Source organism: Vicia villosa, unplaced genomic scaffold (genome assembly GCF_029867415.1).
Source record: "Vicia villosa cultivar HV-30 ecotype Madison, WI unplaced genomic scaffold, Vvil1.0 ctg.000163F_1_1, whole genome shotgun sequence".
In the NCBI taxonomy this organism is placed as follows: domain Eukaryota; kingdom Viridiplantae; phylum Streptophyta; class Magnoliopsida; order Fabales; family Fabaceae; genus Vicia; species Vicia villosa.
The window spans coordinates 190,699-216,037 of NW_026705046.1; the positions used below are offsets into that span (position 1 = coordinate 190,699).

The 25,339-nt window shown below is 38.2% G+C and overlaps 1 protein-coding gene across 4 annotated transcripts in view; it reads left to right on the forward strand.

Annotated features, from left to right (window-relative positions):
• The window catches only part of LOC131624836 (phosphatidylinositol-3-phosphatase myotubularin-1-like), a 32,682-nt gene that overhangs the window by 5,688 nt on the left and 1,655 nt on the right, over positions 1 to 25,339 (forward strand). The window contains exons 3-18 of one of the 4 annotated variants that reach the window (XM_058895753.1): positions 3,026 to 3,100; positions 4,237 to 4,308; positions 4,787 to 4,856; positions 4,973 to 5,022; positions 5,564 to 5,853; positions 5,963 to 6,036; positions 6,185 to 6,248; positions 10,247 to 10,303; positions 10,750 to 10,849; positions 10,945 to 11,058; positions 11,524 to 11,693; positions 11,883 to 11,967; positions 12,118 to 12,345; positions 24,658 to 24,717; positions 24,799 to 24,863; positions 24,948 to 25,227. In XM_058895753.1, coding sequence (XP_058751736.1) covers positions 3,026 to 3,100; positions 4,237 to 4,308; positions 4,787 to 4,856; positions 4,973 to 5,022; positions 5,564 to 5,853; positions 5,963 to 6,036; positions 6,185 to 6,248; positions 10,247 to 10,303; positions 10,750 to 10,849; positions 10,945 to 11,058; positions 11,524 to 11,693; positions 11,883 to 11,967; positions 12,118 to 12,345; positions 24,658 to 24,717; positions 24,799 to 24,863; positions 24,948 to 25,227 — 1,854 coding nt within the window. The other 3 variants (XM_058895755.1, XM_058895756.1, XM_058895754.1) reach the window with 3 other exon arrangements.

A 25,339-nucleotide genomic window follows, 5' to 3' on the forward strand; every position in this document is an offset into this window, starting at 1 on the left:
ATAATGGGAGAGAGTTCTTCAATCATGTCATTACTCCTTTTTGTGAAAAAGAAGGAATAATTCATGAATCCTCTTGTGTAAAAACCCCACAACAAAACGGAATTGCTGAAAGAAAAAATGGTCATCTTCTTGACCAAACTCGGGCATTGTTGTTCCAAAATAATGTTCCAAAGTATCTTTGGGGAGAAGCTGTTCTTACAGCAACATACCTCATTAATCGGCTACCTTCTAGAGTGTTGGAATTAAGGAGTCCTATGGATATTCTTTCGTCCTTTTATCCAAACATTTCAACCACTAATAATCTTGTCCCACGGGTCTTTGGGTGTGTCTCGTTTGTTCATATCCATAGTCAAGGTAGGGGAAAGCTTGATCCAAGAGCTCTCAAATGTGTCTTTGTTGGGTACTCTACTACTCAAAAAGGATACAAGTGTTACCACCCTCCATCAAAAAAATTATTTGTGTCTAGAGATGTTACCTTTCATGAAGGAGAAGCCTACTTCACTCAACCTTATCTTCAAGGGGAGCCTCTTAATGAAGATAAGGGTAATTCTGTTGAAACTCTTATTCTTCCTAATCTTGAAATGAATTCTCATGAAGTAGTGAATGAAAACAGATTTGAGAAAGAAGCTCAGGCAGAAAACAGAGCTGAAACTGACATGCTGGCTGAAAACAGAGCTGAAACTGACATGCTGGCTGAAAACAGAGCTGAAACTGACATGCTGGCTGAAAACAGAGCTGAAATTGACAAGTTTGGAAAGAATTTAGTGTATACAAGAAGATTAAAGGCCATTCCCGAATCAACAAATGTCCAAGAGATCGATCCAAGTCCTTTAACACAGGTAACTGATTCTGATTTTTCTATTTTACATGATATTCCAGCCCCACAAATTGAAATAGGAGGCTCAGAAATTAAAGATAACCATGACCTCCCAATTGCCATTAGAAAGGGCGTTAGAGAATGTACAAAAAAGCCACTCTATCCTATCTCAAATTATATTTCATTTCAAAAATTTTCTCAGACCCATAAAACCTTTCTTGCAAACCTAAATACCATCCAAATTCCCAAAAATATTTTTGAGGCATTATCTGATGAAAATTGGAAACATGCTATGGATACAGAAATGGAGGCATTAGAGAAGAATAAGACATGGCAGTTGGTTACTTTGCCGAAAGGCAAGAAACCAGTTGGATGCAAGTGGGTGTATACAGTAAAATACAGGGCTGATGGGACAATTGAGAGGTACAAAGCAAGGCTGGTTGCTAAAGGTTTCACACAAACCTATGGCATTGATTATTCCGAAACTTTTGCCCCGGTGGCAAAGATGAATACGGTTCGAGTTATATTATCCCTTGCTGCCAATTACGGGTGGGAATTGCAACAATTCGATGTGAAAAACGCATTCTTACATGGAGAGCTTGAGGAAGAAATTTATATGGAGGTCCCACCAGGATATACAAAAAAGGTTGCTGCCAATTCTGTTTGTAAGTTGCAAAAGGCATTATATGGATTGAAACAGTCGCCTCGGGCTTGGTTTGGAAGGTTTACTAAGGCTATGACAACATTAGGCTACAAACAAAGTAATGGAGATCATACACTGTTTATTAAACACTCTACTTCAGGGGAGTAACAGTGTTGTTGGTATATGTTGATGACATTATTGTGACTGGAAATGATTGGAAAGAACAACAAGTCTTGACTCAACATTTAGCAAAAGAGTTTGAAATTAAAACCCTTGGAAGGCTGAAGTATTTTTTAGGAATAGAGGTGGCTCACTCAAAAAGGGGTATTTTCATATCTCAACAAAAATATATCATAGATCTGCTCAAGGAAACGGGTAAGCTTGCTTGCAAACCCGTGGGCAGTCCTATCGATCCAAGCCATAAGTTGGGTAATGTGGAAGAAGGTGCGGTAGTGGATAAAGAAATGTATCAAAGATTGGTTGGAAGATTAATTTACCTTTCCCACACTAGGCCAGATATCGCATTTGCTGTAAGTGTAGTTAGTCAATTTATGCACAATCCAAAGGAAGTTCATTTACTTGCAGCTCATAGAATTTTACAATATCTCAAGGGAACTCCTGGAAAAGGGATTTTGTTTAAAAGGAATGGGAGTGCTACTCTTGAGGCATATACGGATGCTGATTACGCGGGTTCAGCTACTGATCGGAGGTCAACTACAGGGTATTGTACATTTCTCGGAGGAAATCTTGTAACTTGGAGAAGTAAAAAGCAGAATGTTGTGGCTCGATCCAGTGCTGAAGCTGAATTTCGAGCTATGGCACAAGGTATTTGTGAATTACTTTGGTTGAAGATTATTTTAGAGGATTTGAAGATTAAATGGGATGGACCTATGAAGCTCTTTTGTGATAATAAGTCAGCAATTAGTATAGCTCACAATCCAGTTCAACATGACCGAACAAAACACATTGAAGTGGATAGACATTTTATCAAAGAGAAGCTTGATTGCGGTTTGATTTGCACTCCTTATGTTCCTTCACAAGGTCAACTTGCAGATGTCTTCACCAAAGGATTGAGCTGCCCTAATTTTGAAAAAATTGTGTCCAAGCTGGGAATGGAGAATACCTATTCACCAGCTTGAGGGGGAGTGTTGGAAATTAAAATAATTAATTCTGCATTTTCCATTAATTCTGCATTTTCCAAGTAGTTAATACATTGTTTACTAGGTTCTATGTATCTATGTATCTTGGTAAACTGTATTAGTTTAATTTCTTGTAAATTGCACATAATTATGTATTACCCTAGTAAGTTGTAACAAATGATTATAAATAAAGCTTTATGCTGAGAGCAATGTATCTCAAGCACATTCATAACATTTTCTCTCTGTTTTTTTCACAGTTATAATAACATCTGACAAATATAACTTATTGTGTGTGTATCTATCTTTTGCTAATTTTTACTTCTCGCTCTAGTCTTAATGTGTGTGTGTATCTTTTGCTAATTTTTACATTTTTCCAGTTTTAATCTATTATATGGAATTAAATTGGTATATGGTGTCTACTCTCAGGGACATGGTGTCGTTCTTGTCAATACAGATGATGCAGGCGTGTTGATTGTAACAAACTTTCGTGTAATATTTTTGGTAAGCTCCTTTATAATATTTTCTAGACTGCTTCTGAATTCTAGATATTTTTTAGATATTGTGATCTTGAAGCAGTCCCAAAGTTAGTGATTTGGAAATGCCCAGTCTTGAAAAGTGACTGAATATGCATAAGAAATACATTATAAATGGTTTCATAGGGTTTTGGATTAATTATATTTTTGTCAGAAAAGTGACGAAGTTCTTCAATTTCCAATTTTTGGGCTAATTATATTTTTATCAGAAAAGTGACGAAGTTCTTCAGTTTCCAATTTACCCAAACCTAACATTTGCAGTCATCATTTATCTCATCAAAGTGTTTGTTGATTATTCTCTGTTTTCCCTAAAACCCACCAAGCTTCAAACACTTATTCTTTAAGTCCTGTTCATAGAACTTCAATTACTTCAATCTAACCTTAAACACTATTCTATCACTCTACAAATTACCTACAGCCCAAAATGCTTCAGCTCACCTGTTCTGTATCTGGGGCTCATCCTAGATAACCCTCACACTGACCCCTTACAATCCTTGTTAAAAGTCCCACATCGGACAATATATGGCCTGAATATGTCCTTATAAGTGCGGGCAATCTTCACCCTACAAGCCGGTTTTGTAGAGTTGAGTTAGGCCTAACCACACTTCTTGACATGGTATCAGAGCCTCGTTTAAGATCCGGTGGGCCACCTTCTATGGTTTCCGTTATCGGGCCACCCACTGTTTATTTCCACGCTCCAGTTGTCTAGTCCTGGGCGTGAGGGGGTGTGTTAAGAGTCCCACATCGGACAATATATGGCCTGAACATGTCCTTATAAGTGGGGGCAATCTTCACCCTACAAGCCGGTTTTGTAGGGTTGAGTTAGGCCTAACCACACTTCTTAACAATCCTATTCTCCTTTCCAACATGGCTAACTTCATTCTTTTTTAAAGATGTGTTGTTTGAAGACACTTTCTGATGGGGAGTGAGAGAATTTTATAAGCCGAAACTAGAAACTATAAAGCCAGGCACCACATGAGCTCTGCTGCTGATTTGTTTGTATTTTTGTGTCTTATTCAGTTGTTTGTCTGGGACATTTAGTTACCTGCCAATTTATCTTCTGTATTGACTACATTCACTGATTTACTTCATTGCATTTTCTAGAGTGAGGGAACTAGAAAAGTTATTGCCCTGGGAACAATACCACTAGCAACCATTGAGAAGTTTAACAAGACAGTAAGTTCTTGCAACTTTTTAACGAATTTATTGTGTTTATTTTTGTTTACTTTGGATATGTAGTGCAAGATTGCGTGACTATTTTGTTATGCTATAAACGGATATCTACTGTTTTTGCTTTTCTTTTCAACATACATTTTATTTACTATTTTTCTGTCAGATTTTACTCAATAATTGTAGAACATTTATATAGTCTTCAAATATTTAGCAATTTGTGATTAATCATTTAGGGCCTAGATTGATTCATTTAAGGAAAATAGGTGTTTGATATTTTAACCACTTCTTCAATAATTTTTTTTCTTCTAATTTTCTTTTAATAAATTGTTGACTCTCCAACAAGTTAAACTTGTGCTACTAGCTCAATACTCATTGTCAACTCAGACACAAGATTGAATATTTGTAGTATATCTTATTTCTATTAATATTGTGAAATTTTGAACCATGTTTATAATATGGTGTTGCTCTCACTTAAATGCAGGCAGTTAAGGTTCAGTCAAATACTCGGCAGTTAGACAAGACACCAACACAAAGACTGCTGCAGGTGATTGGTATGCTTTCAGTAAGCTCCTTTTATTAACATATTCTTAATATTTTCAGTTAGCTCAAGCACATGGTCTTTTCTTCTTTTGTTAAAGACTGGATTTATCTTTGCTCTTGTATGCAGGGAAAGATATGAGAATTATAGTCTTTGGTTTTAGGCCTCGTACGAAACAGGTAGTTCTACTTTGACAGCAGTCATGCCCTCCGTATAATCATAAGTCTCAATTGTTGCTTAAAGGCTATGTTTGGATTGATGGACCAGAGCGGAATGTAACATAATTAAATGGAGTGGAACAGAGTGGAATGAAACAAAGACTCCATTCCATTGATGAAATGAAACAAAAAGCGGAGGATTTGATGGAATGGAACGGAATGAATTCCATTATATTCCATTCCACGCTGTCCATTATTTGCAAATCCAAACAATGAAATCTAATTATTTACTACTCTATTCCATTCCATCACATACCACCAATCCAAACATAGCTCAAGTTTATCGAATTTGTGACATTCATTTACGGGAATGAATGTTGGCCTATTATTATAACTATGATTGTAATATGCAAATTACAATACAGGGCATCTGAAGAAGCCCTGCAACCTGCATTTTCAAGTGCTGTGAGCTAATGAAAATTTTGTTGTGAACATTTGTATAGAAGCCTTTATTTTCTTTTGGCATGTTTAGGATCTAATGTTGGTTATCTTTATCTTACAGAGACGTGCAATATATGATGCACTACTGAAGTGTACGAAGCCAACCGTATTATGGGATCTTTATGCTTTTATGCCTGGGCCTTCCAGTTTTCAGAACACTTCTCCGTTGGTGCGCTTATTAGATGAATATTTTCGACTTATTGGCAAAGTTTCTCATCATGCTTCATTGGACATGATTGAAAGCGGGTCCTTCACCTTGTCAAATGAGTTATGGAGAATAAGTGGTGTGAATTCGAGTTATACAATGTGCCAGAATTATCCATTTGCTTTGGTTGTTCCAAAGAGCATTAGGTAATTTATTGAGAACCGAACTTCCTGCTTTTTCCTAGTTATTGTTGTATTGACAATGTTGAATCCACTGAACCATTCCTTTGATAACTTTGCATTGTCCTGATGTAAGTGATGATGAAGTGCTCCAGGCTTGCAAATTCCGCGCAAGATGCCGACTGCCTGTAATTTCTTGGTGTCATCCTGGTATGTGCAAAATCTTGGTCACATTTCTTTAAATTTTTGGCACAGTCTCCATGCTTCCTATTTTCATTTTCTTTCCGTTTCATTCTTTAGCATATTACTATTGTAATGTGACGATGTACTTCTAACAAAATGGAACTGTTGACTATAGTTACTGGCGCAGCTCTTGCACGTTCTTCCCAGCCTTTAGTTGGTCTCATGAGGAATATGAGGAGGTAATGCAAATTGTTTGTTTTTGGTTGGATGTAACGAGAAGAATATAGGATACGTTTGAAACTGAATAATATATTTCAAGTATGTTAAAATTACTAGCACTAATCTCCTTATATAAGACTATTCTAATTTAATGAGCCTAACTAATGGACTAAAAGCCCGAATATAAATGACTATTAACAGTAGTAAAAATAACTTATTTACAACACTCCCTCTCAAGCTGGTGAATGAATATCTATCATTCTCAGTTTGGAAACAATATTTTCAAAGGTATTGCCGTTCAGCCCCTTAGTTAGAAGATCTGCAATGTTGTCTTGAAAAGAAACGTATGGAGTGTAAATAAGACCACCGTCTAACTTTTCTTTGATGAAGTGTCTGTCAACTCAATTTGTTTGGTTCTATCATGTTGCACTGGATTATGGGCTATGCTAATAGCAGATTTATTATCACAATAAAGTCGCATTGGTTCATTACTCTTTATCTTCAAGTCTTCTAATATCATTTTCAGCCAAAGTAGTTCACATATCCCTTGTGCCTTTGTTCTGAATTCTGCTTCAGCACTAGATCTAGATACAACACTTTTTTTTACTCTTACAAGTCACAAGATTCTCACCCAGAAAAGTACAATATCCTTTAGTTGATCTTCTATCCACAAGACCACAACTGACCTTACATAGTCAACATCACTATATACTTCAAGATTCACTCTTCCATTTCGTTCAAACAAAATTCCTTTACCCGGAGGGCAGCTTGTAAACGAATCTCCTTTGGTTGGTGCATGAATTGACTGACTAAGCTTACATCAAAAGCAACATCTGGTCTAGTATGTGATAGGTATATAAGTTTTCCGACTAATCTTTGATACATTACCTTATCAACCAAATATTTTCTTCTGCATTCCCAAACTTTACACTTGGATCAATTGGTGTACTTGCAGGATTGCATGCTGTCTTACTTGTCTCTACTAGAAGATCTGTAATATATTATTGTTGAAATATGAAGATTTCTTTCTTAGAGTGGGCAACTTCAATTTCCAAAAAGTACTTCAATTTTCCCAAGTTCTTAATCTCAAACTCCTTGGCTAAGTGTTCGCCTAACAATTGCTGCTCCTTCTCATCATCACCTATTACAATAATGTCATCCACATACACTAATAAAACTGTTACTTCCCCTGTCTCAGAATGTGATAAATAGAGTATGATCTCCTTGACTTTGTTTAAAGGCCAAACCTATCTTAACTTTGTTGAATCTTCCAAACCATGCTCGTGGTGATTGCTTGAGTCCATATTAAAGCCTTTTTTAATTTGCACACGATGTTAGTGGTAGTAAGTTCACAGTATCTAGGGCGTACATCCATATAGATCTCTTCATCAAATTCTCCATGACGGAAGGTACTTTTCACATCAAATTGATGTAAATTCCAATTGTAATTAGCTGCTAAAGATTGGAGCAAATGGAGCAAATGTCTCTGGGTAATCTACTCCATAAGTTTGGATGAATTCTTTGGCAACCAATCTTGCCTTGTACTCCCTCCGTCCCAAATTATAAGAGAAATTTCATTTTTAGATTCATTGAATAATTAATGTATTTGGTCTATATATAGACTAGATACATTAAATATTCAATGAATCTAAAAAGTGAATTTCTCTTATAATTTGGGACAGAGGGAGTACCTCAATAGATCCATCAACCTTGTATTTTACACTGTATACCCATCTCTACCCTACAAGTTTCTTTTCATTTGGCAGAGAAACCAATTCCCAATTCCTAAGTATTGTTCTTATTCAGTGCCTCCATCTCCAAGTCCATTGCCAGTTTCCATTTCCTGTCTCGGATTAACTGTATTGACTAGTTCCACATCGACTATATCACGTAATTAACTGTAATCTCTCTCTCTCTCTCTCTCTCTCTCTCTCTCTCTCTCTCTATGTAATACAGTCTCCGTAGTGCTTTTCAAAATACATGGTTTAATTCAAATGCCTCTTAGTCTCTCTCATCTCAACATGGTATCAGAGACTCGTTCAAGATCCGGTGGGTCTCATGCTATTAGGTATCCGCTATCAGGCCGCTCGCCATTTATTTCCACGCGCCAGATGTCCAGTCCTGTGCATGAGGGGGTGTGTTAAGAGCCTCACATCAGACAATATATGGCCTGAACATATAAGTGGGGGGCAATCCCCACCTTACAAGCCGGTTTTGTAGGATTGAGTTAGCTTCAACCACACATTCTTAACAACAATCATCAATAAATGTTGCAAACCAACGAGTACCTGATATATTTGGAACATTCGACAAACCCCGGACATCAGTATAAATTAAGTAAAACGGAAAAATACTTATTTTATTGATGACTGAAAAAGAGACACACTTGTGTTTAGCAAGTTGACACACCTCACAACAAAGACTCCACATTTAAACATTTAAATAATGAAGAAAATAATTGTTTTATGACTCTAAATGATGAATGACCAAGGCGACAATGATATAGAAGGACCTTCTCTCTGTTGATTTTAATTGATTATGAATAAAATGGTTTGTCGTTGCTGAATAGATTTGGAAGAGTATTTTGGTTATCCAAGTAATAAAGGCCATTCCAGTCTCTAGCATTTCCAATTGTCCTCCCCGAATTCTTGTCCTGAAAAACACAAGCATTGTTATAAAAAAAACATTACATGATGGGTCGGTTGTGAGTGTTTGTATGGAAATTAGGCTAGTGGACAATTTAGGATTATGAAGAACATTTCAAAGGATTATAGATGGGCTTATTTGGATATCTTCTTGCCCAACTACAGTTATAAGGATACCATTTGCAGTGGATACTTTTTTGTTGCAAGGACATGGTGAATTAGTAGAAAAGTTTGTGGGTAAAGGTGTCATGTGGTTATAACTTATAAGGATACCATTTGCAGTGGATACTTTTTTGTTGCAAGGACATGGTGAATTAGTAGAAAAGTTTGTGGATAAAGGTGTCCCATTTGCAGTGGATACTTTTTTGTTGCAAGGACATGGTGAATTAGTAGAAAAGTTTGTGGATAAAGGTGTCATGTGGTCAGTGGCTCCAGAATCCAGTATCTAATATTGGTTAAAGGGTTTATCTAAGGTATTGAATCCAAAAAAAAATTGAGACTTACCAAGAGGAAGTGAAAACCGAAACGTACCTGAATGTACCAACATAGAAGTACATGTTGGATTCTATAACTTACCTAGGAGGGATTTCAGCCTCTCTATTTCGTCTTTGTTGAGTTGAACCAATTCTCCTTCTGACATATTGATGGATGTCATGCGAATGTGTCCGACTCAATATTATAAAAAAAGAACCAGCAAACTAGTCGTAAAGAGGCCTACTACCTTTAGTTGAGTTCGTTTTAAAAAAAAAAACAAACAGAGCCTCTGCAGTGAACAGTGTTTCCGTCGATGAACAATATTTTTGTGGTGAACAATGTTTCTGAACCTATAACCCGCAATTAAGGCGGCTAGGGTTTTGAAAAAAGAAACTGCAATTAAGGCGACTAGGGTTTTGAAAAAAGAAACCGCAATTGAGGCGGCCAGGGGTTTTTATGCAAAAGCGAAACCCTCTCGAATGAGAGCTCTGATACCACGTTTGAAACTGAATAGTAAATTTCAAGTATGTTAAAATTACAAGCACTAATCTCCTTATATAAGACTATTCTGATCTAATGGGCCTAACTAATGAACTAAAAGCCCGAAAATAAATTACTACAAACAGTAGTAAAAATAACTTATTTACAATAGGATATATTAAGTTAATTCCCAAGGATTGAAGTTTTAACAACGTTCTTTATGCTATATAAACAGTTTAGAAGGAAGTAGCCGGCTATTAGCATGCTCTTCATTGAAGTTATAGTTGTGGCTAATACATTTTCTTTTTGCTAATTATGTTTTTATTCCCGGTTCTTGATTGTTTGAATATTTTTTTAAATGTCTTTTCTGAGAAATGAAATTAGCATAGCAATAACAAGCTTTATGTGTTTTCATGCAGCAACCTGGATGAAAAACTCGTGGCTGCACTTTGCAGCAACCTTGATGGCTCAAGGAGGTCAGATTTGTATATTATATTCTTGAATTGTTAACATATTGGTAAAATTCAACATGAATTATGCAATGACATTAAACATGAATTGTTTTTGCAATTTACTTATTATCTTGGTAAAAACATGAATTCTGCATCCATATTAAGTATCTGTCAGAAGCAAATCAAGGATGGCCTCTCCCAAAACCATAAGTTGTTTGGGTGAAGGTTAAAGATTGGTTTTCATATCTGTAACTTGCTCCCTACTGCAAAGGCCATATCTCTTACAACCTCTCCTAAACTCTTAGTTGTTAGATGAAAGCTAAAATTTCATTTTTCCTCAAGTAGTTATAGTATAATTTAAATGGTTTAATTAACAGGAGCCATTCATAGGTGGTTTATGCTTCTTGTGTTTAGGGTGTGATCCTCCATGCATTTTTTAAAAACATTCTAAAATTGTATTTCTCTTCTAGAAAACTATATATCGCTGATGCAAGACCAAAGAAAAATGCAATAGCTAATGGAGCCATGGGAGGTGGTTCAGAATCATCATCAAACTATTTTCAATCTGAGGTCAGTAATAGGCTTTTGAATTGTCCACTTGTTTTTAATTTTTAAAATTTGGCTTCATTTTAAAGCATTAACATTCTTAATTTATATATTGTCAGGTTATCTTTTTTGGGATAGACAACATTCATGCAATGAGAGAGAGCTTTGTTCGGCTCCGAGAATACATGGACACTCATGGTAGAACATCATCAGATGGAATGTCATCTTTTTTGGTCAGTATCTGAAAGCTAAAGTGTTTTTGCTATTTGTGTTCTCAACTTACTGAGCTGAGTGGATTAGCAAAATAGCTTGCTTTGCAGTTGTGTCAAAAATTAGAGTGTTGGATTGGAAGTTATACTTTTTTGACTGGACTGTAGTGTTAAAAAATTTAAAACTATTATTCTCTCTTAATTCACCCTGTAGCATGGTCAACTGTTACAGGACTTTGATACAAATAGTAAATGTTGTTCATAACATACTGCTTGATGGTCTTTGTCATAACTATATTGTATCGAAGTCCAAAATTGTTATGTAATGACTGTTTAACTTGCGAAGAATTCCAATTAATGACACTAACACATGTTCTACCGAACTTGTTTATGACTGGCTAGAGTAACTTTTGTGTGTAATTAATTAATGGAATGTGCGCTTCCAATTTTATGAGTTGTATTAAAATTGTTTTTATGAGTTCTGTTTAGAGACATGGTGGGTCAATATGGGGTGGCGGCAATTTAAGCAGTATGTCTGCTTCAGTGTCAACCCTTGGGGACAGTGGATGGTTGTTGCATATTCAGAATGTCTTAGCTGGTGCAGCTTGGATTGCTGCTCGTATTGCTATGGAAAAGGCTTCTGTTCTTGTACATTGCAGGTACTATGATAGTGTATTTGTCACTAGTCTAAATTTGTAAAATAAAAAGTACAATCTTTCATCTCTTTGATAGAACATTATGGCGTAGTTTGATCCATGAGCCAACCCAGTTAGTATGAAAAAGCTTGATTATTTTGTTGTTTCAAATTTTTTGACTTGTATGATGAGCGTACTTTTTTTCTTTGGTAGTGACGGATGGGATAGGACAAGCCAGTTAGTTTCACTTGCTAATTTGTTGCTTGATCCGTACTATCGGACATTTAAAGGGTTTCAGGTAAGGAAATGCCATACTAAACTATTTGAATGTCTTCTATCCAATGTCACCATATGAAGATGCACAAATTCCCCCCTCTTTGCTCTTTGAACATTGCTGTTAAAATTGAGTCGATGAATTTATCTTTTAATTGCGCTTCTTTCTATATAGGCACTTGTTGAAAAAGACTGGCTAGCATTTGGTCATCCGTTTTCTGATCGTGTGGGGACACCATCTATCTCTGAATGTGGCAACGTGTCTTTCGAGTTATCTAGGCAACAGTCTTCAACTAGCATCCCATCATCACCCATGCACCAGTCATCAGGGACATTCACGTCTCAACCTCCAGCTTCATCTCATGCACATAACTCAAACAACTACTCTCCCATTTTTTTGCAGGTTTGTTCCTTTAATAACCTCTAGGCATCATTGAGTAATAAAAAAAACTTGGTTATAGCTTCTCTCTCTAGATGTTTCCTTCGTAGAAATCTCTCCTTCAAATTGATGCTTCAATGCGTACTTACTTTTTTTAATTTTTATTTCATTTTTTGGAATAATTTGAGCTAATCCTTTGAAGGTTTGTATCAGTACAAATTTAATGATGTGGTATTGTCAGTAAGTGTAGACATCACAAATAATAAGAGATTGATTGTTGGCCCAGCTTAGACCAAAAACTTAGCAAGCCCAAGAGAATTTCAGTCTTTATTTAGTTTAATGGGCCGTGACTGTGAGTTAGTTTCCTTGTGAAAATAAAATAGTAAATAACAGGGCTAGGTGAAGCAATATTGAGATTTTTTACACTGATGAACCAATGATAATGAAGTTTTAATTTTTAAGATATTATAGTTTGCTGTTTGTTAAATTCATATTTCTCTATTGTGACACTTTAATTTCATGGGTGATTTATATTATTTGTTTTTAGTTTAATTTGCATGCATCGTCAGTGTAAGGTTATTTTACACATGCATCCAACGATGTGTTGCCACATGATGTAACGTGACTTGTGAAACACATTATTTTACGCTGACTGTGCATACAAATTAAATCCATTTGTTTTTACTTAATGGTTGCTTCAAAATTTTTTGGGGACATCAGCATTCATTACTGTAGAGAATTGAATATTTGGTAAAATGCTTGAGTTTCTAATGCACTCAAGTAATTTGATTATATACACACTAAAGAGTAAATACAAGATAAGATTTTCAAGGATGTTGCTAGTTCCTAGATACATGTATGTAATTTTCTAGGCATAGACTCCTAGGTACATGTATGTAATTTTCTAGGCATAGACTCCTAGGTACATGTATTGACTCCTAAATACAAATTTATAATTCCAATATTTTATAATTCCAACACTCCCCCTCAAGCTGGTGAATGGATATCAATCATTCCCAGCTTGCAAGTCAATTGATTGAAACGATCAGGTGGCAAGCCTTTTGTTAACACATCTGCTAGTTGATGCCTAGAAGGAATGTAGGATGTAGCTATTAAACCACTGTCTAGTTTTTCCTTGATGAAATGGCGGTCAATCTCAATGTGTTTGGTCCTGTCATGCTGAACAGGATTATGAGCAATACTGATTGTTGACTTGTTGTCACAGAACAACTTCATAGGCCCTTCACATTGTATTTTCAGATCATTTAGAATGATCCTCATCCAAAGTAACTCACAAATTCCTTGAGCCAAAGCTCGAAATTCTGCCTCTGCGCTTGATCGAGCCACTACATTTTGTTTCTTACTTCTCCATGTGACAAGGTTCCCACACAAGAGGGTGCAAAAACCCGAAGTGGATCTTCTATCACTAATTGATCCTGCATAGTCAGCATCGGTGTAGGCTTCTATAGTTAAACTTCCACCTCTTTTGAACAATAGTCCTCTTCCTGGAGTAGCCTTGAGGTATTGCAAGATGCGATCAACAGATTGTAAGTGTCGCATTCTCGGGTCATGCATAAATTGACTCACTACACTGACTGCATAAGCCAAGTCAGGCCTAGTGTGTGCCAGGTAAATCAACTTCCCTACCAACCTCTGATATTGGACTCTGTCAACTTTGGCACTTTCTTCTTCAAGGCTCAACTTGTGGTTTTGCTCTATGGGAACACTTGAAGGTTTGCATCCTAGTTTCCCAGTTTCCTGCAAGAGATCGAGTATATACTATTAGATGTAATAGTCTTAGTGTTGTTAAAGTGGTAGTGTGACTGGCACGTGTGCCTTGTGTGTCACTTACCCTAACCTGCTATAGCAGGTTACAGGTTGTAGTATATAAACAACCACCCCCTGTATTGTGTAACTAACTTTTGATGAAATAACAAAAAGTTGTTAGATGAAAACTTTCTCTCTCTCTCTCTACTTTCTATCATGGTATCAGTAGACGCTTGATCCCCGGCCATGGTTTCGTCTGCTTCGTCTTCCGCTTCTCACTCTAGCGCCGATCAAGGCGTTCCGCCGCCGGCTTCACCGGTGGTGTCTCCATCTGACGATCATCGTCGTCTCAATTTCTCTCTCAAAATCTCGCAAAAACTTGACGAGAAGAACTTCCACTTGTGGCGACAACAGGTTGAGCCGTTCATCAATGCTCACGGTCTCACGGCGTTCGTCGTTTGTTCTAAGGTTCCGTCTCAATTTCTTGATGATGCGGCGCGAATCTCTGGATCTGAAAATCCTGAATACACGATCTGGCTTCAAAAAGACCAGATGCTTCTCTCGTGGCTTCAATCAACGCTATCGAGTGAAATTCTCTCGCGAGTGTTAGGATGCACTCATGCTTACGAGCTTTGGGATCGCCTCTTTCAATACTTCCAGAAACAGACTCGTGCTCGTGCACGTCAGTTGCGTGTTGAACTACGCGCCGTCACGCTTGATTCCATGTCTGTTCAAGATTATTTGCTTAAGATCAGGATGATTGTGGATGCTCTTGCGTCAATTGGTGACTCTCTTCCTGTAGCACATCACATCGACGTAATTCTTGAAGGTTTGCCCTCTGAATTCGCTCCTGTTGTGTCTGTTGTTGAAAGTAAGTTTGGTATTATGGATTTGGATGAAGTTGAGATCCTACTTATTGCTCATGAACTGCGTTTGGCCAAGTTTAAGAAGACTTCCACTCCTGATATTGCTTCCTTGAATCTCACACACACTACTCCTGACTCCACCAATCCTAGTGATTCTTCCAATGCTGCAAACTCAGCTTCATCTGCTTCTCAGGTCACTCCTCCTGCTGATCCTGAGTACTCCAGTTTCAGAGGTGGTCGCTTTGGTCGTGGTGGTGGTCGATCTGGCAGAGGCAGAGGTGGACGCAATGCTACTACACCTGTTCAGTGTCAGGTGTGCTCCAAATTTGGCCATACAGCTCTCAATTGCTGGCATAGGTTCAACCAGCAGTTCCATGGTGCTGTTGCTGGTGGTCAACAAGGCTTTCAACAACCTCAAGGCGCTGGTGCTTACTTTCCCTCCACTCCTTGGCAACAATATCAACCTCATGTGTGGGTTAGGCCTGCTGCTCCTGCTGCAACCAAACTGGCAGCTCCTATCATGTTGACACCTAGTGCTTATGTGGCTCAATCAGTTCCTACCTCTTCTGGCAGTTGGATACCAGATTCTGGTGCTTCTTTTCATGTTACTAGTGAGGCTCAAAACCTACAACAACTCACTCCCTTTGAAGGTCATGAGCAGATCTTCATAGGGAATGGACAAGGTTTGGATATTACCTCTGCTGGCTCTTCATCCTTTGTTTCACCAACTCAGCCACACACTCACCTTACACTTAACAATTTACTCCTGGTTCCTTCCATCACAAAGAACCTTATGAGTGTTAGCAAGTTTGCTAGAGACAATAATGTCTATTTTGTGTTCACAGCTGACAAGTGCTTTGTTAAATCACAGGGTCATCATCAAACACTTCTTGAAGGTGCTGTTGGTAGTGATGGATTGTATGAATTTTCTCATCTTCTCATGGACAATCCTGCTAAGTCCTCTTCTATTTCTATTGCAAATAAATCTGTTGATGTTCCTAGTGCTCATTATACTAGAGTAGATCCTAATTTGCCTAATGTGTGGCATCTTAGGTTAGGACATCCAAATACTCAAGCCTTAAAGCTTGTTCTACAGAGTTGTAACATTCATTTTGCAAATAAAGATCATTCTCTATTTTGTACTGCCTGCTGTATGGGAAAAGCACACAGACTTCATGCACCTATCTCACAAACCACTTACACTGCACCTCTTCAGCTTATTTACAGTGATTTGTGGGGACCTTCTCCTGGCCCTTCCACTCTTGGCAACAAATACTACATGTCATTTGTTGATGCCTACTCCAAGTTTACTTGGATTTATTTGCTCAAGTCCAAGGCTGAAGCATTTAATATTTTCAAACAGTTCAAAAATCTTGTTGAACTGCAACTTGGCCTCCCTATTAAGGCTGTTCAATCAGATTGGGGTGGTGAGTTCAGGCCCTTCACTAAGTTTCTTACTGACTTAGGTATTGTTCACAGAGTGATCTGCCCTCACACACATCATCAGAATGGTGTTGTTGAACGCAAGCACAGGCACATAGTTGATCTAGGACTGACTCTGCTCAGTCAAGCATCTCTCCCTCTTGCATACTGGGATTATGCCTTTTCCACAGCTGTGTACCTTATAAACAGGTTACCTTCAGCTTCTATTCAGTTTCAGGTGCCATATACTTTATTATTTCATCTGTCCCCTGACTATCATTTTTTGAAAGTCTTTGGTTGCTCATGTTTTCCTCTTTTAAGACCTTATTCCACCCATAAACTTGATTTCAGATCCCATGAGTGTTTATTCCTAGGTTACTCTACCTCACACAAGGGGTACAGATGCTTATCTCCCACTGGGAGAATGTATATCTCCAAGGATGTCATCTTTAATGAATCAAAATTTCCTTTTCTTGATCTTTTTCCCTCATCTTCTATTTCTGCTCCTAAGTCCAAATCTGTTACCCTTTCTCCCCTTCCTTTTATTCCTTCATCTCCTGCTGTTTCCTCTTCCTCCAATTCTTCTTCTCTATCTTCAAACACCTCTGGGCAGCCTCCTAGTCCCAGTTCTCCTAGTGTTCCCACTGCTTCTGCAAGCAGCTCCTCTAGTCAGTCCACTCCTGGCTCTAGTACCCCTAACATTCCTCCAAAAGCTATTCCTGTTGCTGTTAGACCTCACAATCAGCATCCTATGAACACCAGGGCTAAATCTGGTTTTGCCCAACCAAGATTGGAGCCTAGAGTGCTCCTTACCCATACTGAACCTAAAAACATTAAACAAGCCCTTTCTACCCCTCATTGGCATTCAGCCATGAAAGCTGAATTTGATGCTCTTTTGGCTAATGGAACTTGGTCCTTGGTCTCTCTTCCTCCCAACAAACAAGCCATAGGTTGTAAGTGGGTTTTCAGGGTCAAAGAAAACCCTGATGGTACTGTCAATAAATTCAAAGCCAGGTTGGTGGCTAAAGGTTTCCATCAAAGGCATGGTTTTGACTTTACTGAAACTTTTTCCCCTGTAGTGAAGCCTGTTACAGTCAGACTTATTCTCACAGTTGCTATCACTCACAAGTGGCCTCTCAAGCAGCTTGATGTGAACAATGCTTTTCTCAATGGAGTGCTTCATGAGGAGGTTTACATGCAGCAGCCCCAAGGCTTTGTCAGTTCTGATCCTACTCAAGTCTGCAGACTGCACAAAGCCATCTATGGGCTCAAGCAAGCACCTAGGCAATGGTTTGAGAGACTGCAGGCTGCTCTGGTCAAACTGAGGTTTCAGCCTAGTAAATGTGATCCTTCTTTATTTACTTATCTGGCCAATGGACATACTGTGTACTTGTTGGTGTATGTTGATGATATTATCATCACAGGCAGCTCTGAGTCATTAATTCAATCCTTTGTTACTCAACTTATTGCAGAATTTTCTCTTAAGTTTCTGGGAGATCTTGATTATTTTCTTGGCATTGAAGTGAAGAGAGCAGCCAATGGATCTCTGCTTCTTACTCAATCAAAGTATGTCAGGGACTTACTCCAAAGAACTAACATGCTTGAGTCTTCTGCAGTATCTACTCCTATGCAGTCCACCTGTAAATTGCTCAAGACTGGCTCCCCTGCCTTGTCTGATCCTTTCTTTTATAGGTCTGTTGTTGGGGCTCTCCAATATGCCACTATTACAAGACCTGAATTAGCTTTTGCTGTTAATAAGGTGTGCCAATTCATGGCACATCCTTTGGAAACTCATTGGGTGGCTGTGAAAAGAATCCTTCGATACCTAAAGGGTACTCTGAATCATGGCTTACTTCTCTCTCCTCTTTCCCCTTCCTCTCCTCCATCTTTGAGAGTCTTTTGTGATGCTGACTGGGCTTCTGATCCTGAGGACAGGAGAAGCACATCTGGTGCTGCTGTGTTCTTTGGTAACAATCTTATTACTTGGTGGTCCAAGAAACAGCAAGTTGTAGCTCGCTCTAGTACTGAATCAGAGTACAGATCTTTGGCTTTGGCAACTGCAGATTTACTATGGATTCAAACCCTTCTCAAAGAATTGCATATTGGTACTCAGCCTCCTGTTGTGCTGTGTGACAACTTGTCTGCAGTTATGCTGGCTCATAATCCAATTATGCATTCCAAAACTAAGCATATGGAGATTGACTTGTTCTTTGTGAGAGAGAAGGTTCTTGCTAAGCAACTTAATGTGTTACACATCCCTGGGACTGATCAGCTTGCAGATGTCCTCACAAAACCCTTAGCTTCTTCAAAGTTTCTGGATCTAAGGCACAAACTCAGAGTGTTTCACCCTTCTTGAGTTTGTGGGGGGGGGGGGGGGGGGGGGGGGGGGGTATTAGATGTAATAGTCTTAGTGTTGTTAAAGTGGTAGTGTGACTGGCACGTGTGCCTTGTGTGTCACTTACCCTAACCTGCTATAGCAGGTTATAGGTTGTAGTATATAAACAACCACCCCCTGTATTGTGTAACTAACTTTTGATGAAATAACAAAAAGTTGTTAGATGAAAACTTTCTCTCTCTCTCTCTCTACTTTCTATCATATACTTCCTTTGAGATATGAAAATGCCTTGGTTTGAGTAAGCAACCTCAATTCCCAAAAAATACTTGAGTTGTCCAAGGTCCTTCATCTCGAATTCTGCCGATAGTTTTTCCTTTAGCAATTGTTTCTCTGCCTGATCATCTCCTGTAATAATAATATCATCAACATAAACAAGAAGGATAGTCAGTTTTCCTTCATGTGAGTGCTTAAAGAAAAGAGTGTGATCTCCTTGACTCTGCTTGTAGCCTAAGTACACCATTGCTTTTGTGAATCTTCCAAACCATGCTCTAGGTGATTGTTTTAGCCCATATAAGGCTTTCCTCAATCGACACACCTTGTTGGATCCACATGAAGGGCCAAATCCCGGCGGGATTTCCATGTACACCTCTTCTTCTAAGTTTCCATGCAAGAATGCATTTTTGACATCAAATTGTTGTAATTCCCATCCATAGTGAGCAGCAAGAGATAATAAGATTCGAACAGTGTTCATTTTCGCAACTGGAGCAAAGGTTTCCTCATAATCTATGCCATATGTTTGTGTGTATCCTTTTGCTACTAGTCTGGCTTTGTAACGATCAAGAGTACCATCTGATTTGTGTTTGACTGTATAGATCCACCTGCAACCAACGGGTTTCTTGCCTTCCCGTCTATCAACAATCTCCCAAGTTCCATTTTTTTCAAGAGCTTTCATTTCCTCATCCATGGCTTGGACCCAATTTCTATCTTTCAATGCCTCTTGAACAGATGATGGGATGACCACTGAGTCAACTACAGAAATAAAACTTTGATGCTGCAAGGAAAGATTTTTAGTGGAGACAAATTGAGATATAGGGTATTTGGCACATGACCTTTTCCCTTTCCTTAAAGCAATAGGCAAATCATCTGTATTAGTGTCGCAAGTGTCAGAGCTATGGGAATCACTAATAGGATTATGAGTTTCAACACTTACCTCCGGTTCTGGCAATTGGAGTTGTGTTTGGAGCAGGTCGGGCTTACTTCTTCTTTGATACACCAAGGTTGGCTCACCAGCCTTAGTTTTTGTTGGTATGGAAGATGATGGTTCCTGCAAAACAGACGACAAAGGAGGGACAAAAATAGAAGCAGGCGACTCAGATTCTGTATTTGGAGAAGCAGGATCAGTAATAGGAGGATCAGTAATAGGACTTGACACAGGATTCACAGCCGACTCGGGAGACTCAATTGTAGGACCGGTAATAGGACTTATGAGAGGAGTCATGGGCAACTCTGGTAGGACTAAAAATTCGGAATCAGATTCTACATTCTGAATGCTCTCCCCCTGAAGCTGAGGACAAGAGAAGTAGGCTAAATTCTCATGAAACGTGACATCTTTAGAGACAAAGTACTTACGACTAGGAGGATGATAGCATTTGTATCCTCTCTTGTTTGGGGGATAGCCAACAAAGATGCATCTGGCTGCACGGGGGTCCAACTTACTTCGGTGTTGTTTATGGATATAGACAAAGGCAACACAACCAAATACTCGAGACTCGAGACTCTGCAAAATAGAAACAGAAGGAAACCGTGAAGTCATAAACTGAACAGGACTGACATTACCTAACATGCGAGATGGAACTCGATTAATCAAGTAGGCAGCTGTCAAAACGGCTTCTCCCCAATATGAATTGGGAACTGCCATTTGGAAGAGAATGGCTCGAGCAACTTCAAGTAAATGACGATTCTTTCTCTCTGCAACACCATTTTGTTGTGGGGTGTCGACACATGTAAATTCATGAACTATTCCTCGTTGACTGGTAAAATTTGAAAGGATGTGATTGGCATACTCTTTGCCATTGTCAGAGCGGATTCTTTTAATCCCCTTGCCAAATTGTGTTTGTACCATATTTAAAAAACTAATAAACAATTCCGGTGTTTCTGATTTATCCTTCATCAAGAAAATCCAAGTTGCTCGAGTACAATCATCAATAAATGATACAAACCATTTAGCACCCGAAATATTAGAAATAGGTGCTGGTCCCCATACATCAGAATGTATGAGATCAAAAGGTTCAACACTTCTAGTGGAACTAGGAGTAAAAGAGACACGATGATGTTTAGCTAACTCACAAACGTCACATTTAAAAGACTCAACTGAATGATGTAAAAATAAAGAAGGAAACATAGACTTAACTAAAGAGAATGGTGGATGACCAAGACGTTTGTGCTGAAGCCAAATTTGTGCGGCGGAATGAGAAGAGGACACCGAAGACTCGGTCTGCAAGTAGGAAGCCAACACCTTCGAACAATTTGGTTCATTAGATAGGTAGTACAACCCTCCCTTTTCCTTAGCAACTCCAATTGTCTTCCCCGTGGTAAGATCCTGAAAAACACAATAAGAAGTGAAAAATATTACTTTACAGTTCTAATCACGGGTGAGTTTACGAACAGATATTAGGTTGTGAGAGAGTGTGGGAACATGTAGCACATCCTGTAATTGAAGTGAAGGTTGCAAGTTAACACTCCCAGAGCCATCAATACGAGCATAAGAACCATTAGCAACCGTAACATAACGGTTCTTCTCAGAGGAGGTGTAAGATGAAATCCAACTGGGATTGAATGTCATATGGTCGGTGGCACCAGAGTCCAAAATCCAAGCATTCTTAGGGATTTTATCGCAAACACTAAAGGATTGAGAGCATACGCTCAAGCCGGTCGTCGGTCGAGAACAACTACCAAAAGGCTTACTGACAGAGTCAAGTATAACCTTTAAATGATTCACCTCATCCTCGGTGAATGATAAAGAGTAATCAGCATAATTTTTTTTAGCCATTAGAAGCAAGCTAAAAATAAAAATAACAAGATGAAATATTCCTCAAGAGGGGCCTACAAGACAACAATGAAGGGTTGACAGATGAAAGAAATAAAGAGGGGTTTGAGTGAGGTGTTTCGGACAGTGTAACAAGGCTGCAATGAAGGCAGAAAAAAAATTGCAATGAAGGGTAACAAGGCTGCAATGAAGGCGGAAAAATTGTCACGATGAAGGTGACTTAGGATTTACCGAAATGAAGACGGCTAGGGTTTATGCGGAAGCAAGTCTCTCAAGATCGAGAGCTCTGATACCATGTTAAGAAGTGTGGTTGAGCCTAACTCAACCCTACAAAACCGGCTTGTAGGGTGAGGATTGCCCCCACTTATAAGGACATGTTTAAGCCATATATTGTCCGATGTGAGACTCTTAACACACCCCCTCACGCCCAGGACTAGACAACTGGAGCGTGGAAATAAACGGTGGGTGGCCCGATAGCGGAAACCATATAAGGTGGCCCACCGGATCTTAAACGAGGCTCTGATACCATGTAGAGAATTGAATATTTGGTAAAATGCTTGAGTTCCTAATGCACTCAAGTAATTTGATTATATACACACTAGAGAGTAAATACAAGATAAGATTTTCAAGGATGTTGCTAGTTCCTAGATACATGTATGTAATTTTCTAGGCATAGACTCCTAGGTACATGTATTGACTCCTAAATACAAATTTATAATTCCAATATTTTATAATTCCAACAATTACCATGGATTGAATTAGAGACTTTGTACCCAAATCCATGTTTTCATTTAATGTTGCATTAAGTTTGTATAAATAGTCAAATCCTACCATGCACAAACCATTTACACAATATTTTATCACCTTTGGATGATGGAATGATAGACTTCTTATTATGGTCAATTACGTTTTTGATGTCAATTATGTTTATAACTTTGGATGATGGAATGATAGACTTCTTATTATGGTTATCAAATAGTTTTTGAATGGATTTGGGAGAGAGAGACCCGGCTCTCAAACTCTTGGAGGGAGAGACTCGAATTTCTTGAATAGGAGTTGTCTTTTAATAGTATACTATTTATTTCTTTATTGTGTAAATTATATTATCTATTCTATATAGTGTATGTAATTATGCATCTCTTGTAAGCATATTGTGCCATACATAAAAGTCCGATTTACTATTAATTTGTACTTCGGTACCAGTTTCTAATATAGAATTCCACCATATTTAAGATAAACCTTCTGTATTGGATTTTCTTCTCATTTACTATGCCATATTGGTCATGAATAGAACAATATGACAGTAATTTGATTTATGTAGCTGACTCCACTTAGTGGGATAATACTTGGTTGTTGTTGTTGTTACTCCAAAAAGCCAAATGCTAGAGAACTACGATCTCTATCGTCCCTGCCACATTCAGCCACCTCTATCTCTGCCTTCCCCAGGATACTAAGTTCAGTCTGAATATTTCTATGGAGTCTTAGATCTGGTTTTCTCCGATCCACCATAGGTGATTCCTTGCCAGCTTGGCTATTTCTCTTTCATTCAAAAGCTTTCCCACTCATAAATGGATCTCAACCAGACAAGTAGACTATGGTTTTCTGCTATCATTTGTAGACCTGGTTTCTCATTGTTAGCTCCAGGCCACTTCTTTGATTTTTTGTTCATCCAATGTCCATTTCTTTAATGATTTAATTTCTTACTTGCATTCTGGTTCATCCACAATGTTCACATCTTTAATGATTAAATTTCCTCTTGATTCACTAAAAGGAGACACCAGAAACACTGGAATTTTTCTTTTATACAAAGATGAAGAGTATATTATTTCTAGGTAATGGGGAGGTATAGGATGGTAAGGGTGTTTAGGGTGGTACTGTTCCGGCTAGATGAAGGAGGAAGTAGGTGCCAGGTGGCTCCCTGATAAATGGCGGATGTAAAGGAAGGGGGAGGGAGGCGACAGTGGAATTGAGGTGAAAGACACTGTAATTTTGGAGGGGATGGGAAAGATACTTTGTAGATAGTCTACTATTAGGTATGGTGAGGTTGCTCAATCCAAGGGTAAATAAAGGATGTGCAATGCACTTGTGCATCATGCAACATTTGTCTCACCTGTGCATGTTAGACAGAGCTTGCATAAATTAATAATTTTTTCATCTAATTAGCTTATCCTTTACTATCTGAAGTTATGAAAACATGGATACCCGGAAATCTCTGCCAAATCGCACTCAATACGCCATGATACTATCTGGATTTTTTTAATGAATAAAACAAAAAATTCTGATTTGTTGCGATATGGAGGTGACACACCGCGATACATTGTCGGCACGTCTCTAATATGCCACAGATATACGTCCTGTTTATCTCATGCCTGTTCATTTTTTCTAATACATGAATCAAACTTCCCCTCCTTAATTACTCTTCTCTCAACTTTAATTACCTCTTCTCTCTCCTATGTAATTTGTGATGCACCCATTTAATATCCTCTCTCATGGTTACCATTTTGTCAAGATTGGTTTCCTTTTCCCATAATATTTACCTACTTTCAACTGTTGCAAATTCAATTTCACGGTTTTGATTTAACATTGATACTATTCTACTATCTTAGACGTTTAGATTTAATACTTAGTAATGTTCTAAAGGTTGTCTTCAAAGTTTATTTATGTTAGACTATGATTTAACTAATGTCTAATTCTAATTTTTTATATACAAATCTTAAATGTGTCGTATCCTTATATATTTTAATGATTTATGTATCGCATTATTAGATATGTATCGTATTCAATACCCGTATTGTGATTGATTTAGGTTTGAATATTATATATATTTTATTTTTTTTGCATAATACTTACGTTCAGCGTCGATGTTTATCATGAACTCACTTCCTCTTATATTTTTTCAGTGGGCTGATTGTGTGTCACAAGTGATGCGGATGTATCCTCAGGCTTTTGAGTTTTCTGCGGTATATCTTCTGGAATATTTCTTTGTTTTCTTGTTAAACTCTGTCTTTCCGGCAGGTAACTTATACTATTTCATTATTCAGGCTTTCCTGGTGGACTTCTTAGACTGCATGCTCTCTTCTCGCTTTGGAAACTTCTTCTTTAATAGGTAATTCTATTATGTGCACCAAGGGAAGTGCAGTTTCCATGTTGCTGGTTATTGACTTCTATTATGATTGCATCTGTTTTTCAGTGAGAAGGAGAGGCTGCAGTGCAATATTTTTGAAAGTTGTGGATGTGTATGGGCATACCTGGCTGATAGGCGGAGATCAGAAGGAGCTTCCCATGTGCACTGTAATCCCTTTTATGAACCACTGAAGTACAATGGGCCTCTTCTCCCCCCTGCAGCGGCGTTAGCCCCAACTTTATGGCCTCAATTCCACCTTCGTTGGGCCTGCCCAGAAGAAGCACAGAGTGGAGAAATTGAAGCACAATGTAGGAAGATAAAGCTGAAAAATCATGAGATGCAGAAGGTAAATATATAGCACGGAATCCAACACAGACACGTCGACACTACTAATGTAAAAAACACATGACACTGACAGCTACATATATGATAGTATTTGACATTCTTTTATCCATCTA